This window comes from Branchiostoma lanceolatum, chromosome 17, assembly GCF_035083965.1.
Source record: "Branchiostoma lanceolatum isolate klBraLanc5 chromosome 17, klBraLanc5.hap2, whole genome shotgun sequence".
Taxonomy (NCBI): Eukaryota; Metazoa; Chordata; class Leptocardii; order Amphioxiformes; family Branchiostomatidae; genus Branchiostoma; species Branchiostoma lanceolatum.
Window position 1 is genome coordinate 3,663,655 of NC_089738.1, and position 19,364 is coordinate 3,683,018.

Consider the following 19,364-nt stretch of genomic DNA (forward strand, 5'->3'; position numbering starts at 1 on the left):
ACACAAGATGGTTTTTTTTTTTAATAAAATGGTTTTCTTCAGATGGTGTATGGAATCTTTCCTTTGTGTCTAGACTGACGCTCAATTTGACAGTGAATATTACAAAAATATATCAATTAGTTTTCCTCTCTATGTCGCAGTTCTCAGTTCATGTGTCAGTGAAGCGTCATTATGAAAATCACTGCCCACATATTGTGTGACCCAAAATCCCAGCTTGTCACTCTGTCCATATGGTGTCCTCGTATATAGGTGTCTTCGGAACGTTATATAGGTCGTCATCCAAAAGGGAATTTCAACTTTTCCTCCTAGATCATGTAAAGAAGGACCTGATTTGCATAGAATGCATCTCATTATGTTAATCATCACTAATCGTTTTCTACCTGCCCAAAACAATTAAGGTCCACCAAACCCTGCTTGAGTTATCCTCCTCCAAAATTTAGATCAATCACGATCCATTTAATTTCTCTCGAGTTATGCCACCAACAAACAAACAAACCGACAAACACAAAAGGTCCACTGCAGCACCAAAGGAACCCGCCAGAAGACCCATCTTCGAACTTGACCTTTGTCTCCCCAACAGAAACTTACCTACCAAAAATCATCAACATCCGTCCATGGCATCAAGAGTTATATCGCCAACACCATCACTCCACAAATCCCGACCAAAAATATAACGTTACCCTCCTGCCTACGGCGAAGGCAATAAGAACTGGGCTAGTATAAGTTTTAAAATGATGAGTTTCGGTATTTTTTCTGACGACAAAGCAGTCTTTTACATATTTACCTTTTTTCGCATTGTGGGAGTTAATATCTGTTTGGAGTTATAGACATGCATGGAAACTTTTTTTCACGATTTTCAGTCTGGACTTTAAATCTGGAGGAAGGCCGTAAGGTCATTGACCTCCGGCGAGTTGTATTGTGGGATTGCGAAGATGGCGGAACCGACCCAGGTCGTGTTCCTGGCAGGTCTGGCGCTGTTCGTCAGTTTTGTGACATGGAGAGACATGTCCCAGCTCGGGAATGTAGCGGCAGACGAAGATAACGAACCAGTAGGAAAGCTGAAGCACTTCCAGGGAACAAACCCCGTCCTAAAGTTTACATTTTGGTAAGTAAAGTGCGGCCTCTTCATACGCGAAGTACAAATGGGAGGGGGGTATGCCGCACAATCGAATTTCCGCATCCAAACAAATGGTAATTACAGGTTTGCGATAGCAAAACCTGTTCTGTTTTTGCATCCAAGGATGGGGGCCGCCATGTTGGATGTGACCATTTTATTCGGAGGGGTGTTTTTTTGTCGCTTATGTTGGGTGTGACTATTTTGACGGAGGGGTGTTTTTTTTGCAAGTTTTCTTTTTTTTTTGTTCTTGCTAATTTTTTTCTTGCTGTGGGTTGGGTGTGACCATTTTTACTGGAGGGATGTTTTTTTCACTAATGTGTGGGTGTCATAGATGGAAGTTATTAATGTGGTGGTGTTGAGGCCTTGCCGTTGGCACAAATGGACACAAGGCCCACTGTACTAAAGGACGAGCAAGGTCCACTGAGCATCATGTTGTTGTGGTCTTGTCGAAAAGTAAGGGACGACAAGATCGCCAACGATAGAGGGTTAATATAGATTTGTTATTTAATGTGATGTTGGATTAGAAAGTGTTGGAATCGATAATATTGGGGGTGGTTTTTGTCGCTAATGTTGGTTCCCTTTATCTTTCCTAGTTTCGGGTTAGGTGTGACCATTGTGAACGGAGGGGTGGTTTTTGCCACTAATTTTAGCTTTAAGAGATGAATGTTATTAGTGTGGTGGTGTTGTGACTTTGCCGTTGGCACAAATGGACAAAAGGCCCACTGTACTAAAGGACGAGCAAGGTCCACTGAGCATCATGTTGTTGTGGTCTTGTCGAAAAGTAATAAGGGACGACAAGATCCCCAACGATAGAGGGTTAATATAGATTTGTTATTTAATGTGACGTTGAATTAGAAAGTGTTGGAATCGATGATATTGGGGCTGGTTTTTGTCGCTAATGTTGGTTCCCTATATCTTTCCTAGTTTTGGGTTAGGTGTGACCATTTTGAACGGAGGGGTGGTTTTTGCCACTCATTTTAGGTGTAAGAGATGAATGTTATTAGTGTGGTGGTGTTGTGACTTTGCCGTTGGCACAAATGGACACAAGGCCCACTGTACTAAAGGACGAGCAAGGTCCACTGAGCATCATGTTGTTGTGGTCTTGTCAAAAAGTAAGGGACGACAAGATCCCCAACGATAGAGGGTTAATATAGATTTGTTATTTAATGTGATGTTGGATTAGAAAGTGTTGGAATCGATAATATTGGGGGTGGTTTTTGTCGCTAATGTTGGTTCCCTATATCTTTCCTAGTTTCGGGTTAGGTGCGACCATTTTGAACGGAGGGGTGGTTTTTGCCACTAATTTTAGCTTTAAGAGATGAATGTTATTAGTGTGGTGGTGTTGTGACTTTGCCGTTGGCACAAATGGACACAAGGCCCACTGTACTAAAGGACGAGCAAGGTCCACTGAGCATCATGTTGTTGTGGTCTTGTCAAAAAGTAAGGGACGACAAGATCCCCAACGATAGAGGGTTAATATAGATTTGTTATTTAATGTGATGTTGGATTAGAAAGTGTTGAAATCGATAATATTGGGGGTGGTTTTTGTCGCTAATGTTGGTTCCCTATATCTTTCCTAGTTTCGGGTTAGGTGCGACCATTTTGATTGGAGGGGTGGTTTTTGCCACTCATTTTAGGTGTAAGAGATGAATGTTATTAGTGTGGTGGTGTTGTGACTTTGCCGTTGGCACAAATGGACACAAGGCCCACTGTACTAAAGGACGAGCAAGGTCCACTGAGCATCATGTTGTTGTGGTCTTGTCGAAAAGTAAGGGACGACAAGATCCCCAACGATAGAGGGTTAATATAGATTTGTTATTTAATGTGATGTTGTAGGGACGACAGCCACAAAAACAATGAACAACGATTAGTTTGTTTAATGGTGAGATGGCAAATAAGCTTTTGCAATAAAATTAAGTCAATTTTGAAATGGTGAATACTTAAGACCCTTTCCGTCTTACAATAAATAATGACCGATGTGTAAATACGGTTTCTTTTAGATGCTGATTTGAAGACGACCACATCAAGGATAAAGAAATGACACAGAGACAAGGATTCCCGCATACTTACCAAGGGCGACGTAAACGTTATAACACTGACTGATTGTGACTTCATAATGTTAGCTTACTACGATCCTTACTGAAGGTCTCTATTTCTCTCTTGACCTTAACTTCCTAGTTTTACAAATCTCTCGTCTCCTGTCTTATTCTGCTCACACAACATTGATTACTTAATCTCGTCGCTGCAGTTCACTTAAACAAATGAATAAGCGTCAAAGAATTATGGCACAACAATAGCAGACTAATTCTAAAGTAACCGTCCCAAGTTTGGTATGGAGTTGCACTGTAACTTCTTGGACGAAAGTGACGGAGTGAAATGTTACTGCAGCTTGCAATTGCATACACATTTGTATTGGGTTTCTATCATTCGTACATCCGGTTCGATTTGAACTGTCGTCGACGAGGTTAATCACCTGTAGTTTCTTTGATAACGTTATACATGCAAAATCAGCCTCTAAAAGTTGCACACTAAAATAAACAACAAACTGGACAATACGTATTCGTTTAAATCAAATTAAGTGGACAACATGTGCACGCCAGTGTGTGGATTCTCTAAATCGTGTCAGGTTATGTCTGGTTGTAACAGCACAATCATTGTAACACGGCTCTGATGCTGGTCAAGCATGCAGTGGAAGGTCTCCGGCGGCCTCCCCTGCTGCGGTGAGAGTCTGTGTGGGAAACGGCCAGATTGCTCCAGGCCTGGATTGTTCCTCCCTAGTGGATAACCGGTGCCACGGATGACCTTGAAGTCCGGTATAGGTGACCTGTGCAGGGATCGAGGAAAAACATACAGAAACATATCAACCTGAATGCTCTCTTCTGCTCTCTTGTCGTCTCTGAAGACGATAGACAGCTTCGGTCGATTTAACCTATCATTCCAAAATCATGATTGGCTTTTCTTTCTCAAAGTCGTTGGCGGTGGCGGGTTAGTCATGTAGTTGTTAGGTCCTACGGGGAAACAAAATTTAGAATGTATGTGACACTGATAAGCTGTTTGACATATTTATTAGTACCTACGAATATGGCGTGTTATACTTACTTCAACTTGTTCAAGGTTTTGGAGTTCGATTAAAAAAATAGGGCTCGAAATTCGCATTTAAGTACAGGTAAAATTGTACTAATTTTATCTTTAGCTAGGAAAACAACATTTGGAGTTAAATATGTGAAACTGATAAGCTATTTCACAATTTTTGGTCCCTAGGAATTTGACCTCTTATCCTGTAAGGTGAGTGAAGAGTATTACGTGTAGGGCTCAAAATCTGCATGCTAGCACAGGTAAAATTGGAGTTGTGCAGGTAGTTTTGACGGACTTTTACTAATTAAGGCCCCCATTCCGTTGAGTTATCTGTGAAATCTTTGGTCGCTCATAAAAGGTTGCTGACATTTGAGATTTTGGGTCGCCGTAGAGATTCCACTTGAGCACGTTTTCCAGGAATTCGGCACTCTCACGGCGCTGTGGCCAAATTAGGTCGCCGTGAGAGCGCGGCGAAAGCGCCGTCCAAGTGGAATGGGGGTATATTCCATTCCAAGTCACCACACGTTTTTTTAATGATATTCATAATATCTTCGAATTATTATTTTATCAATTACAAATCTTTATAAGTATTCATAAATGTTTCTAACAAAAGGAAATACGAGAATACTATGTTTCAGAAGTTGTTCTGATTATTTGCAAACATTTCGAAAGTGACTGTCAAAAGAGATCATTTTTTTAATAGATTTGAAAAATAGGTAGGTTTATTTCATATTTCGAAATATTTTGAAATAAAGATATGGGTCATTTGCCCCCCGTAATGAGCCGCTGAACCTACAAAGCATGTTTTGGATCGGGCGTTGACCGCCGACCGGGCAGGAAGTCACTGTGGCGTGACACTGTCTGTGGACACCGGCAAGCATGCCAAGAGTTCCTCCGGAGAATAAGCACAATTCAACTGTAATTTTGCCGCACAAAAAGGGCCAGCAACGTTGCAAATGATCAGTGGACAAAATACCACACGTAATGAGCAAGATACGTTTAAAGATAGATATTTTAGACAACGTGTTTCAACCCCTCCCCGGGAGAGACAGCCATGTCTGCCGCGCCGGAACAACACGGGAACAAACTTCCCACAAGACGAAACCAAGCCGAAACAAATTCCACCAGAGAGGATTTCACCTTACACTGTTCAGCTTACAATAAAGCCTGTATGTTTTCCGTGGTGGCTGATCGGCGTTCATAATTTGGACTAGGCCTTGCGGAGTTAGATCTACTGCCGGTTTTTTACGTCCCAGTTGAACATGTTGTTCTAGCGGTGTTGCTCTAGTGGGAGGGCGGCACGGTAGACTACTGTTACCACTTACACTTCGGTACTTTCTGTTATTTCTGTCGCATTTCGGTCGTTTCTGCAAGATTTCTTGGTTTGATTAATAAGCCGAGAGATTGGGCAGTGAATAGGCACTGATAATGTTTTTTTCTGATTGTTGTCCTGCTAACGTTTAGAGGCAGAAATGAACTGTTTGTTTACTTAACTCACGCCTCGGCGTGAGAGCACAACGGGGTATCATTAGCGCTCCTTTCAATCGTCTATTTTTGGGTGCTATTAACTAATTAGCAGCAAATTGTGAATTTTTCTTAAAGAATCCTCTTTTTAATCCACATGACCCCAGCACCTGTAAATTGCCATACAACATGAAAATACCGATTGTATATGTACGTTTATGGACGTATAAGTACAAAAGTTGAATGCAAAGGGTTCTTGTCTATTGAACTGAACATAAAGAGACAACCAGGTCTACGCCACAGAGTTCCTCTACAAGAATACGCAGATAGCAAGCAATTTGTTACAATTCAGCAAAGAAAACATTGAATTTCAAATTATGCTAATCTTGATATACATTTGCAATAAGCCGTTCTCAGTATGCTTCGTCTTGTTTAACAATCAGAATTACTGTATAATTCACACCATTTTTAAGACTGAGTCGTATATAAATCTGACCAAGTTTTTTAAACCGGGACATTAGCACTCATTGTGTAGCCTACATGTAGTATCCAAACCTAAGCTTTGAGACGAGTACACATTTACTTTAAAATTATTTGTAAGGTTTGTCATGTTCAGCTTATGTATGTATCTTAATTGCTTTTAGATTACTTTTAATTGCAAAGCATAATGCATTTCAGCCAATGAAGCTGGTACTGTATGATGTGCCTAGCAACGACGTAATAAACCATTCATTTATTACTCTCCAAGCAGAGGAGAGGGTCCGGCTGTTTTTTGGTGTTTCTCAGCGTTTTTGTCGGGCTTTCTACTTTGTCTTTTTTTTTGGCGCACAAACCCACACCTCTGCAGGTGGTTCTGAATTTCTTCTTTCGAAAAAAAAATAATTCAAATTTCGAAATAAAGGCAATGTGCTGTAGCAAATCTTTAGAAAGTATCAGAAATGTTGTTCCCAGTGCCATGAATATTTTGAATATTCGAATATACGAAAATCTGGGAACATCTAGAAAGTGTAAACAAATTTCGGAATGTTAAGAAACCATGACATTTATATTACAAATAGTTACATAGGTTTCGAATTAGTTCTAAACAATGGCAGCAAACACCCGTGTGGTGACTTGGAATGGGGCCCTTAGGTCGCCGTGAGAGCGCGGCGAAAGCGCCGTCCAAGTGGAATGGGAGTATAACTAATACTTTAAGAATAGGACGAATGCGACGTATCCTTTTTTCTACATTTGAATTTTTCTATGGTTTTAACACGTGGACAAATGCGACATATCATTTTTCTACATTTGTAATTTATCTTCAGCTAATTCTACATTTGTCGGGGGTTGAGGTTTTCAAACGTGGACAAATGAGATGTACTGGAATTAGTTTTGGAATTTGTATGTTTGTCAGGTGTAAAATTTTAATACGTGGATAAATGCGACGTATTATTTTTTCTAACTACACAGCTAATTCTAAATTAGCCTGTCGGGAGGGGGGGGGGGTGCACATTTTCATACTTGACAAAAAGATGTACTAGAATGGCATTTCTACGTTTTTCGGGCATATGATGTATGGTTTTCATACGTGGACGATGGGACGTACTGTTTTTTGTACATTTGTACTTTTTCTTCAGTTAATGCTACATTTGTCGGGGGTGAGATGTACTGGAATTAGTTTTGGAATTTCTACATTTGTCAGGCGTATGATTTTCATACGTGGACGAGTGCGACGTATTATTCTTTTCTACATTTGTAGTTTTTCTACTGTAACAGTCTACCTTTGTCGGGGATGTAAATTTTTAAACGTGTACAAATAAGTTGTGTTGGAATTGATTCTTATACGTGGACATGCGACATACTAGAATTAGTTCTGGAATTCCAACGTTTGTATGGCACATGATTTTTAAACGTGGATGAATGCGACGTATTTCTAAATTCTAGGCTGCTAAGTTAAGTTACCATGGACTAACTTGAAGGTAGTCTCCGTTACGACTCTACCATAAACGAATTGCTAATTTTTCATCAAACCTAAAAAGTTTCAATAACACTTTTAACAGCCATTCTGAATATCAAACATACGTCGAGATGGTTTCGAAAATGGCAACTTGCCGAAATCTCTACCCCGGCATGAAAGGTATCTGAAATGACCACGAAAGCGCAACGTTAACATAAAAACTGAAAAGACCTACCTGCACAAAAACAGAAACAGACGCCTCTTACCTTGGTTCTGTACAGATCGACTCTGGTGTTATTTGTCCTTCCAGTCTCAGAATCTAGATTTCCATAGTCGAGTCCTGTCTGCGGAACGTACAACAACTTTTCCTGCCGTGGATATTAATGAACAAACGTCTGGTGCTGCTATTTTCAACCAGTCCATATTCTTCAGTCTCTTCTGGCCGTGCTTCCCCGTTGTTGTTTCCACTGCTGACATGGGGGTGATACACCCCTTCTTGCTCACCATGTTGTCACAACTTTCGATTAGAGGTTAGAAATCTCCATATTATCGCTAGAAATGAGTTGTTTTCTAACACATGAAATGCCCTTTGTTCTCATACGTCTAGACACTGTGGCCACGGTACTAGACTGAGCCCACCAGACGAGTACCCTGTAACTGATACTCCCATGGGTGCATCCATGTTGCTGTGCCTGGAGAAGTCATTAACCAGAGCCTGGGAAACAGGGCTTAAAATTGATACCCAGTCAAAGTTCCCATCACAATGGCACCATCCCAACTTTGCTAACATGTCATACCATTTGTGGTCTATATCCATATTGCTTAAAAGACCTAAAATTTGGTCAGAACAAGATGTAACATTGACGATGGATTAAGGGCAAGGGTAACGGATTAAGGGCTAGGGTTACGGATTAAGGTTATGGTGACGGATTAAGGGTAAGGATGTCAGATTAAGGGAAAAGGTGACAACGGAATAGGTTATCGGGTGACAGATTAACGGCTATGGTGACGGGTTAAGGGTTATGGCGACGGACTAGGGGCAAGGGTGACTGATTGAGGGGCAACCACTGTGAGGGATCAAGGCTTTTGTGACAGATTAAGGGTTATGGTGATGGATTAAGAGCAAGGATGGATGATGAAGGTCAGGGGCAATGGATTAAGGGGCTAGGGTGACGGATTAAGGGATAAAGTGACAGATTAAGGGTAAGAATGGCGGATTAATGGAAATGAGTACAGATTAAGAGAAAGGGTAACGGATTAAGGACTAAGGTGACGGATAAAGGGTAATGATGGCGGATTAAGGGGAATGATTACAGATTAAGGAAAAGGTTAACGGATTAAGGACTAAGGTGACGGATTAAGGGTAAGGATGGCGGATTAAGGGAAATGATTACAGACTAGAGTTCCACGACCTCATACCTTCGCCAAATGGTGTTAACTTTTCGTAGAGACGTACGATCAATGTTATAAACAGTGGCACATTTGTCAATTGTTATTTCTTTGCTTTGTTCATACTTTCTATGTTGTTGCATTTTAGCTCTAATAGCTGCACGTCGTTTGTTAGTGGCATCTGGCTTCTCTTCTTTTCTACGCTTCTGCATGTGCTCCCTACTAGCTGCAAGTCGTTTGTCAGTGGCATTTGGTGTCTCTTTTGACCGGTACTCCTGCATGTACGACCTGTTGTATGCCCGTTGTGCCTCGGCAGCCTCTGGTGTTAATTGTGTTATTTTTCTCTTCCTTCTTCTTTGTTCCACAGTGATGGAATTTGATCGAGGCATGATTGACAATGTATTCCATTGCTGGCAATAGTTGTGACTCAGGTACTTCCCCCAACGGACTGTAATCAAATAAAAATGAAATAAGTGTGTTTTTTCCCATAGTGTTACATAGAAAAGACGATTGAAATGGAATTTCCCTGTGGGTCGTGAAATAGTTGTAAACCTCCAATATGACATCTGTAGCAAAAGCCGTAAGGGGAAATAAATTTCTGCATAGTCCTCATGAGCATAATACTCCTCCTGTTGTATTCACCTTTCATGAAGCAACCTACACCTCCAATATTACATCTATGACATATGCCGTAAGGGAAATATGAAGTCTATGCATAAATTATGCAAATGAGGCTCATTAGCATAATGACCTTGCCTTTGTATTTACATTTCCTAAAGCTACATACATATCCAATATGACATCTGTAGCATGTACACAAAGGGAATATGAAGTTTCTGCATAGATTATGCAAATTAGGCCATCATTAGAATAATACATATTCAGGTGTATTCACCTTTCATAAAGCAACACACACCTGCAATAGGACATCCTTGGCATTTATCGAAGGGAACGAGTCCCTGCATTATTGATCACCTTACGTCTACTTGGTTTTTTTCCAAGGCCATTTCGGTCGTGAGAATTGTCAACTAAAAGAGATTGCATTTCCTCTTATCAAGGCTACGGTTCTGCAGGAAGGTTCCTTAATGCCATGAAGCAACCTTCCCCTCCAATATAACATCTATGACATATGCCGTAAGGGAAATATGAAGTCTATGCATAAATTATGCAAATGAGGCCCATTAGCATAATGACCATGCCTTTGTATTTACATTTCCTAAAGCTACATACACATCCAATATGACATCAGTAGCATGTACACAAAGGGAATATGAAGTTTCTGCATAGATTATGCAAATGAGGCCATCATTAGCATTATATATATTCAGGTGTATTCACCTTTCATCAAGCTATCTACACCTGCAATAGGACATCCTTGGCATTTATCGAAGGGAACAAGTCCCTGCATTATTGATCACCTTACGTCTACTTGGGTTTTTTCAAGGCCATTTCGGTCGTGAGAACTGTCAACTAAAAGAGATTGCATTTCCTCTTATCAAGGCTACGGTTTTTACTGCGGGAAGGTTCATTAATGCGTAGAAGCCGTTTATACAACTACATTTTTGCAAAAAATTGCCATATTTACTTTAAAATGAATCATTTGTAGATGAATATTGGAATGCATCACAAGTTTTAGCTGAAATGAAACATTGATCAGTTTCCCACTTGTTGCTTGGGCCAATGCATTATTTTTCAGGTTGCTGTCACAAATTTATGTTCTGTTTTGCTGTTTTGTCTCAGATCACTGCCACTCTATGTCATATGTCTTGAATGTCGGTATTACACATTTTCTAAATGTTAACTTTAACCTTGAATAGACACATATGCATACACAGACACTGGTAACAGAATGAAGTCAAACTCAAAAAGAACTTACCTTGCAATTGTTCATTCTGCTTTTCTGTCGCCCCAAAAGGTGTCCAGTTGTGGTCCTTTAGGAAACAAGACGGCCTGTAGATCTATATATACTTATACAGTACTCTCTCACAAACGCGGTTAGACTTCAGTCTGCTATTGTGTTGCTGTATACACTGAGTGACTGACTCTGCCTGGGCTTTCAAGGATAAATGAAATCTTATCTAACCGCGGGGACATGCACAGACTGGACCATGCTGACAGATGCATAAACAAAACCCAGCTGGAACTGGCCCTGTGCAAGGATCAAGAAGGTTAATTGAAATTTTCTCAAGTTACCTAGTACATGTATACATACTTTAGACTGATTTTTCGTTTTGTAAGAAATACCCTTGTACTCTATCTACATACCAAAATCATGACCATCCATCAAGCCCGTCTTGAGTCATAGTATTTTCTCATCAATTATGCAAATGAGGTCTTCATCAAGGGCTAAGGTGACGAATTAAGGGTAAGGATGGCGGATTAAGGGAAATGATGACAGATCAAGGCAAAGGGTAACGAATTAAGGACTAAGGTGACGGATTAAGGGAAATGATTACAGATCAAGGCAAAGGGTAACGGATTAAGGACTAAGGTGACGGATTAAGGGTAAGGATGGTGGATTAAGGGAAATGATTACAGATTAAGGGCAAGGATGACGAATTAAAGAGGAATGATTACAGATTAAGTTAAAGGGTGATGGATTAAGGATCGTGGTGACGGATTAAAGGTAAAGGTCCCGGATTAAGGGCTATGGTGACGGTTTAAGGGTGATGGTGACGGATTAAGGGCAATGATGGCTGATGAAGGTCAAGGGCAACGGATTAAGGGCTAGGGTGACGGATTAAGGGATAAAGTGACATGTTAAGGGTACAGATGGCGGTTTAAGGGAAATGAGTACAGATTATGGGAAAAGGTAACAGATTAAGGACTAAGGCGACGGATTAAGGGTAAGGATGGCGGATTAAGGGAAATTATTACACATTAAGGCAAAGGCTAACGGATTAAGGACTAAGGCGACGGATTAAGAGTAAGGATGGCGGATTAAGGGAAATAATTACAGATTAAGGGAAAGGGTAAAGGATTAAGGACTAAGGTGACGAATTAAGGGTAAGAATGGCGGGTTAAGGGAAATTAGTACAGATTAAGGCAAAGGGTAACGGAGTAAGGACTAAGACGACGGATTAAGTGCAATGATGGCGGATTAAGGGAAACAATTACAGATTAAGGGAAAGGGTAACGTATTAAGGACTAAGGTGACGGATTAAGGGTAATGATGGCGGATTAAGGGAAATAATTACAGATTGAGGGTAAGGATGGCGGATTAGGGGAAATTATTACAGATTACGGGAAAGTGAAAGGATTAAGGACTAAGGTACCGGATTAAGGGTAATGATTGCGGATTAAGGGAAATGATTACAGATTGAGGGTAAGGATGGCGGATTAGGGGAAATGATTACAGATTAAGGGAAAGGGTGACGGATTAAGGACTAAGGTGACGGATTAAGGGTAAGGATGGCGGATTAAGTGAAATGATTACAGATAAAGGGCAAGGATGACGGATTAAGTAAAAGAGTGACGGATTAAGGATTGTGGTGACGGATTAAGGGCGAAGGTCGCGGATTAAGGGCTATGATGACGGTTTAAGGGTGATGGTGAGAGATTAAGAGCTATCATGACGGGATAAGGGCCACGCTGAGGGATTAAAGGCTTTTCGTGACAGATAAAGGGCAAGGGTGACAGACAAGGGTCTCTGGTGACGGTTTAAGGGTTATGCTGACGGTTTAATGTTTATGATAACGGATTAAGGGCAAGAGTGACGGATTCACTTCACAAATCACCATGCAGCGCAGATGACAGCTTCTTCAAATTATGTACATTTTTGTCTAAGCTTCCTCCACACCATATTGCATGGTAATGTATCGTTACTGTATTCTGCAATCCTGTTTGAAAGATTTCTTAACAAAAACGCCCCTGCAGTTCCGGAGCAAGCTGCTAAGGGGCCCAAACTTACACCACTTCTTTCTTACATGAAATTCAAAAGTGGGGTAATCATGCAAAAGGTTTTAGTGAAAATGTTCTTTTCAACTGAAGGTTCCAACGGAAAAGTAATTCTCCCAAGGGGGTTGGTTTTACAAAAACATTCCATTTCAGAACAGTCAGATTTTGCAGGGGATGGAGATAAAGTGAAATATGACGTATTTCAACTATTTACTTTACAACTGTTACCTTTCTAGTTATGTTCATTTCCCCCCACATTAGTTACACTGAAACGCAAACCTGTTCATATTTGCTGAACAAGCTAATATTTATCTCTAGTTTCTTGCTTGTAACTGTTCATGATAGCACAATTTCTAGCACTTTGAATACAGAAAGTTTGTGTTTTTACCATCTATATATTTAGAGTGAAATGTGTGTATTTCATAAGCACAGATGTGTCATAAATTGTGCTGGTTGCACAATAATTATGCATGTATACCCAAGGCTGGAAATGGTCATGAGTCATCATAATTTACATGTAAATGTAATCATGCAAATCTGTGAAACAGCTGGGCAGTAAAAAATGTACTCTCGTGCAATATAACACAAAGTATCCAGTAGCATTATGATAACAAAATAGAAGCACAATATTTTATGTATTTAGTGCAATTAAATGTTGTTCTTTTTATCTTGTCAGGACTGAGGGAATTCAATGAAAAATGAAAAAAAAGGATAAGATAAGATAAATCAGGAAAGAAAGCTTGAACCAACAAATGCAGTGTGCTGTGGTAACTACCCCTCTTATCATGGATCAGGAGGTCGGAGCCACACTTTCAGCATGTTTAAGAACCCATCACACTTACAGATAGGCATAGGTGACTATTGTACAAAACTGGTTACAGTGGCAGTGGCATGACAGCCCCCCCGCCCGAAAAATATGTTACGTATCTTTACACTAATAGATTTGTCCTCGACTTAGCTTACTCTACCAGCAAAATTTGACCCTCAAAATGCAGGAAATACTACAAATAGATGTTTCAGCGGGTCAAGATTTCAAAATTTTCCTAGGGGAGCATGCCGCGCCTCCGCCGAAAGATATGTCGGGAGGGTGATATATGTCGGGACGGCATCGCTCCCCAAAATTCAAGCTTCTATATTTTTTCACTCTAGCAGCCAAATTTCCCACTCAAAATTGATGAGATGGCGTTTCAGGGGGTCAAGATTTAAATTTTTTCTTGGGGAGCATGTCCCGCCTGTCTGGTAAAAGATATGTCAAGAGGGCGATATATGTTGGGACGGTGTCACTCCCCAAAAGTCATGCTGAAACTCTTCTGTATTTTTTTACACATACTGACATAGAGATGTCATTTAACTTAGCTTACGATATCGGCAAAATTTGCCCCTCAGAAAAGAGCGTTTCAGGGTGGCAAGATTTCAAATTTGAACTAGAAGAATATGAGGTAACCTAACAATACATTTATGTTAATAGTTAATAGGACTCAAATGACTGTGTATCTCTGCTATATTATATCTGACCCTTACCTCTTCCCTCATGACCTCAATGAAAAGCGGCCTGCATGCCGATTTGAGCTTATCATGAATAAACAAAGGTTCAAACAAACAAAAAATGTAACTTTGTTTGATTTGTTGCAGCTACTCCTGAGGGTACAAGAATGTTTTCCAGCAGTATGCCCAGGCCATCCAGCAGAACTACCCTGAACTGAGGATAGAGGGCGCTAATTATCCACCTCCAGCCTACAGGCAGTACCTGGCAGGCTTCCTCTCTATCTTCAAGGTAAGGTCCTGATATACTGTAAATGCATTTAAGTTCGCGTGGTTTTTATTTCGTGCTAAGGGGAAAATTGAGTGTTCGCTGTGGTTTTAATTTCGCGGCAGTGCTATAGGCACATACGGCTACGGTATTGGACCAAGATGTTTTCACATTTTCACTGAACTTCAACTTCACGGTGGCGGCAAGAAATTTACAGAACGGATGTGTGAAGGAATCATAAATAGTAACAACAGTTTTTTTTCACGGTGATGACAAGTTCATGGTACAGAGGTGACCGTGAAAACTGTGAACATAAAGTTACAGTGCAAGAAACAGGGATTAGAGTATCCATGAAAGTGAAAATTATTCAAGAAAGTTGACAGACAAGTTTGCATGCATGGTATGTATCTCAAAGATTGTTCTAGTTCTATGTATGTATCTGATTATGTTTTCTTCCCTTCCTATAGTTTATTGTGATTGGCTGCATTGTAAGTGGGAAGAACATCTTCTCCCAGCTTAACATGGACACGCCAAATGCCTGGACCTGGGCGCTGGAAAACAAGGTTCATTCAACTTCTTTGTCTGGATTATAATGAGTCATTCTAAGTCCAATAGCTGTAATCAGTGCTTGTTAGGGCTATCAGCATTGAAAACTGACCATTTGTAGACCTTTTCCATACTTCAGTAGCCTTTTGGCACCAAAATTGTATTGGTTATGGGGTTAGGCAGCAGGGAGAAGGTTAAGTAGGGCCTGCTCTTGCTGAAGTGTCATTATTTACTTACATTACATGTGAAAGCAACCAAGTTGTAGAAAAGTCTAGGCCTTCAAAAGACCAAATAGCTGTATCCTTTTCCTTTAATTTAAAAAAAAAATTGATACTTTCTGGTTTTCTGTCTTCTGATTCCTAATACGAGGGATTACACAAATAAGGCAGACTTTTATAGAAAGACCAATTAGTTACTTCTCTTTTCCTCCCTAAGATTGCATATAAAAGTTTTCCGTACGTTTACCATGCCTGTTCCAGATCTATGCCTGTATGATGGTTTTCTTCATCTCTAATGCTGTGGAGGGGCAACTCATGTCAACAGGCGCATTTGAAATTACATTTAATGGTAAGTATGTTAATATGCATTGTTAAAAGTGGATATCTTTTTGCAACTTGATTTGCCTGAGTTTCTAAAGTGAATATAGTAGTACAGATGTGAGCCACTAAACGATCTATTGATATGTGGGTCATTCTCTCTCTCTCTCTCTCTCTCGTTTTTCTTTACTCTCTGTCCAAAGAGCTATCTACCACTCAAAAATCAGGACCATAGCATGTCCAGCCGAACACGAGATATCAAAACAGGAAGTTCCACTGCAGTACCGTAACAAGCCGCTGGGGACCCAAAATCTAATCATTTCCAGTTCTTTTCAAGACCTACCCACAAACTAAATACCAAAACAATCCATCCAAGCCTTCTTGAGCTATTCTGGTCATTTACATACACATACACATACTCACACATATACACATCTACATTGTACAAACGCTACCCAAAACATAACCTCTCTCTCTCTCTCTCTCTCTCTCTCTCTCTCTCTCTCTCTCTCTATCTCTCCACCACTCCTCAGCTGGCCTCTATTCTGAAAAAATCTGATGCATTGTGTTTTAAAACTGAAATGAAAAATGAAATGTGACCCACATCCCTGAAGTAACCTCGGGTATAATTTCGGGCTGTTCGTGCAACTGCACCGCGGCCTCGCCACGGCATGTGTTTTTGGCCTAGCACATCAGGTCACACCTACTCTTCTCGATAAGTGTGGTTGGGTTCTCTTACGTGCAGAGGTTTGACGCTTGAGGCTTATGCCTGCCCTGAAGCTCCCTCGTAACCATCCGAAATGACGAAAAAAATGTTTGTATTTATTTCCCAGATGTGCCGATCTGGTCCAAGCTGCAGTCTGGCCGTGTCCCTGCTGGACAGGAGCTGTTCCAGATCCTGGACAACCAGATGAAACTCTTCAACAGCAACATGAAGCCAACCTTCACAGTCTAGATGTGTTACACGGTCAGTGTTTACTACTACAGTACTCACACTGTACAGGCTATTAGCTAGCAGGGGGTCAGGGTGTCTTTTGGACGCAACATGAAGCAGACCTTCACAGTCTAGATGTGTTACAAGGTCAGTGTTTACTACTACAGTACTCACACTGTACAGGCTATTAGCTAGCAGGGGGTCAGGGTGTCTTTTGGACGCCCTACACTAGAGAAACAAGGAAATTAGATGCCCTCCTTTTGCAGGGCACACCCAGTGGACACCCAGTTTGCCTAGTACATTTTGTAATTACATGTACATGCACATGTACACATGTTCCCCACACACACTGCCACTGTTGTTTTATCCTCACACCAGACACTGGGACAGCATGTAAATTGATTGACATGCAAGGCTGAAAGGTAATTGTTAATGCATAGAGCCCTAAAACTACATGTAGATCTGTATTGGTCACAAGGCTGTCTGTGTTGCAAAGGCAATGGCATCAAGATAATAATTTATTAATACAATCAGGTAGAAATACAGATGTACCTTAGGCCAAGAGAGTCATGACTTTTATGTCTGTTGTGTTTCAGCTTCTCTTTCCTACTTTGTGCGACCGATGTCTCCATGGCGGAAGACGCTGGGACGATTTATGAAAACCTCGGCTGAAAGCAGTAAACCTGTTGGCTGGGGTTGGATGGCAGTAGTCTCCAGGGTTGGAAACCACGGGGCAGGGTGCACAAGGTTTTACTTACAGTTAGCATAACTTTCAGATAATTTCGTAGGTTTTAGATCTTGCTATTGTAGTTTAGATACATTGTAGTTTGAAAATAATAACAGGAAGTTTGTAGCTAGGTAAGGTTATGTCAGGGAATAAGGTAAACTTGTCAGATGTACATGTATGTGTATGAACTAAGGCCAGGATTCTGATTTTAGGGAATGAGTTTAGAGTATTGTCAACAAAATGAGGGCACAGTTACTGTATTTGGTCATGTTAATGCAGGTTGTTAGAGTATGTATGTCAAAATGAACTGGAGAGTGCCTACCGTATTCAGATACAGATTTGTGAATTTCTCATTAAATTGCATGTTTTATTCCTTAATTTAACATTGAAAAATTGTTCTTGCAGATATATGTCTGGGAAAACTATGAACCCACTATGAACCCCAGAAAAAATTCAAACCAAATTGTAGTGCATTGATCTTGTTACCACAGAACTTAAGTATCAGGAACCTCTGTATCAAGCGAATTATATGAAAACAGTATTATAGGGTTCTATTAAGTCCAAGACTTTGAAACTTATGCATTGAAGGTCTTAGAATATACTACATATATGTGTGTGAGCATTTATATCAACAACTTTCATAAAAACCGTTCTTTGACTTTGAGAAGGAATAATGTTTGTCCTTTGATGTTGTACTGTATTATCACATTCAACTGTCTTAGCTCCTTAAGTTGTAAATATTTCACATTCAATAACTGAAGAACAACAGAACATGTTTAGGCCAGATTTGAACACCTTTCTTATCACATTTCTCCCGGTTAAAGCTAGATAGATACAGTCACAGATATTGGTAGAACTATAGTTTGTTTGGTCACCATACATCAATAAGCAGTTGTAGTCACAGAATAACAAATCATTGTGCAATGTGGTTCAGGTCATCAGGTGTATAGCAAGAAATACTGGCTAAGTTTACACACGCATTTTTGAGTCGTCTTGGAGACTGTACAAGGGGAACCCTAGGCCACTCAAGTAGTATTTTCTAGTAGGAAAACTCCCCTCGGGCAGCCCAAAACTCCTCACACACAACCCTGAGTCGACTCCGAAAACATGTGTGTGAGTCGGGTCACTGTATATGTCAGTTAGAATGTGTTTAATAAATCTGTTTTCTAAATCAAAGAAAGTACATTTTTTTCTTAGCCATGAAAATGGTCAGGTTTGTCATTTGTGCATCCAAGCTTTTCTTAATTCTTTTAGTGCAACAGATACATTTCTACAGGACACAGGTTGTTCCCTGGGGTACCAAAGCTTGGATTTAAGAACCTGAGCTAGAAAAGTTAATATATACATGTAATGAAATGTGTGACTAATGTATATGTATATATATGTTACTTACTTGCATGTACTTCTTTTAATTGTGACAGTAATAAAAATGTCTTGGTCTTAAGTCTGCTTTAGAATTGTCTCCAAGTACTTTTTCCGTAACGCAAAGACAACAACTTACAGTGATGACTAGCTTCATATGCAGTTCAATGTTTTGTTCTTACTACGTGTACTACGAATCTTAGCCTCTTAAAAGTAAAATTTAGGTTTCCCCATTCCAATGACAATGTGTGTGATCATCAGTTACATTTGAACTTGTCTTTCAATTCGTACTATTTTTAAGTGAAGCTATAGTTTACATAGCTATGCCAAATTCCCATGGGGCTGTAGTCTGTCTTAACTTTGGCATTCCTGCAGTCACTTTTCATTTCTTGGTTGCAGTCAAGGTACTGTAATTCTTGTTTCTTTCACTGTAACTTTATGTTCACTGTTTACACGGTCAACTTTGTACCGTAAACTTATCATCAACGTTAAAAAAAACTGTTATTATCTATGATTAATTTCACTTGACACCACTGTGAAGTAAACGTTCAGTGAAAATGTCCATTTTCCTTACACCGTTAAAGTTATCTACCGTGAAGATAAATTACAGTAGTTTACCTTTTTTGGTCAT

General features: G+C 40.1%; 1 protein-coding gene and 1 long non-coding RNA gene across 2 annotated transcripts; one reads left to right on the top strand and one right to left on the bottom strand.

Moving 5' to 3' along the window:
* The first annotated feature begins 905 nt into the window (after positions 1-905).
* Positions 906-18,815, top strand: LOC136423597 (thioredoxin reductase-like selenoprotein T). The gene is made up of 6 exons (XM_066411825.1): positions 906-1,105; positions 14,511-14,652; positions 15,096-15,191; positions 15,654-15,741; positions 16,544-16,677; positions 17,241-18,815. Exons 3-5 carry the CDS (start codon positions 15,150-15,152, stop codon positions 16,663-16,665), a joined length of 252 nt encoding a protein of 83 aa, XP_066267922.1. The 5' UTR covers positions 906-1,105; positions 14,511-14,652; positions 15,096-15,149; the 3' UTR covers positions 16,666-16,677; positions 17,241-18,815.
* Positions 1,346-8,934, bottom strand: LOC136423598 (uncharacterized). Its single transcript, XR_010753763.1, has 2 exons — positions 7,859-8,934; positions 1,346-3,941 (listed from the first exon to the last, which is right to left on the bottom strand). It is a non-coding gene; the product is annotated as an uncharacterized lncRNA (long non-coding RNA).
* Positions 18,816-19,364: the final 549 nt, after the last annotated feature.

What these genes read in the sequence shown, in the direction of transcription:
- LOC136423597 (XM_066411825.1), top strand. Translation starts at nt 15,150, where the DNA reads ATGGACACGCCAAATGCCTGGACCTGGGCGCTGGAAAACAAG. An exon ending in CCTGGGCGCTGGAAAACAAG is followed by an intron (nt 15,192 to 15,653) that starts GTTCATTCAACT and finishes TGCCTGTTCCAG; the next exon opens with ATCTATGCCTGTATGATGGT. An exon ending in ATTTGAAATTACATTTAATG is followed by an intron (nt 15,742 to 16,543) that starts GTAAGTATGTTA and finishes TTTATTTCCCAG; the next exon opens with ATGTGCCGATCTGGTCCAAG.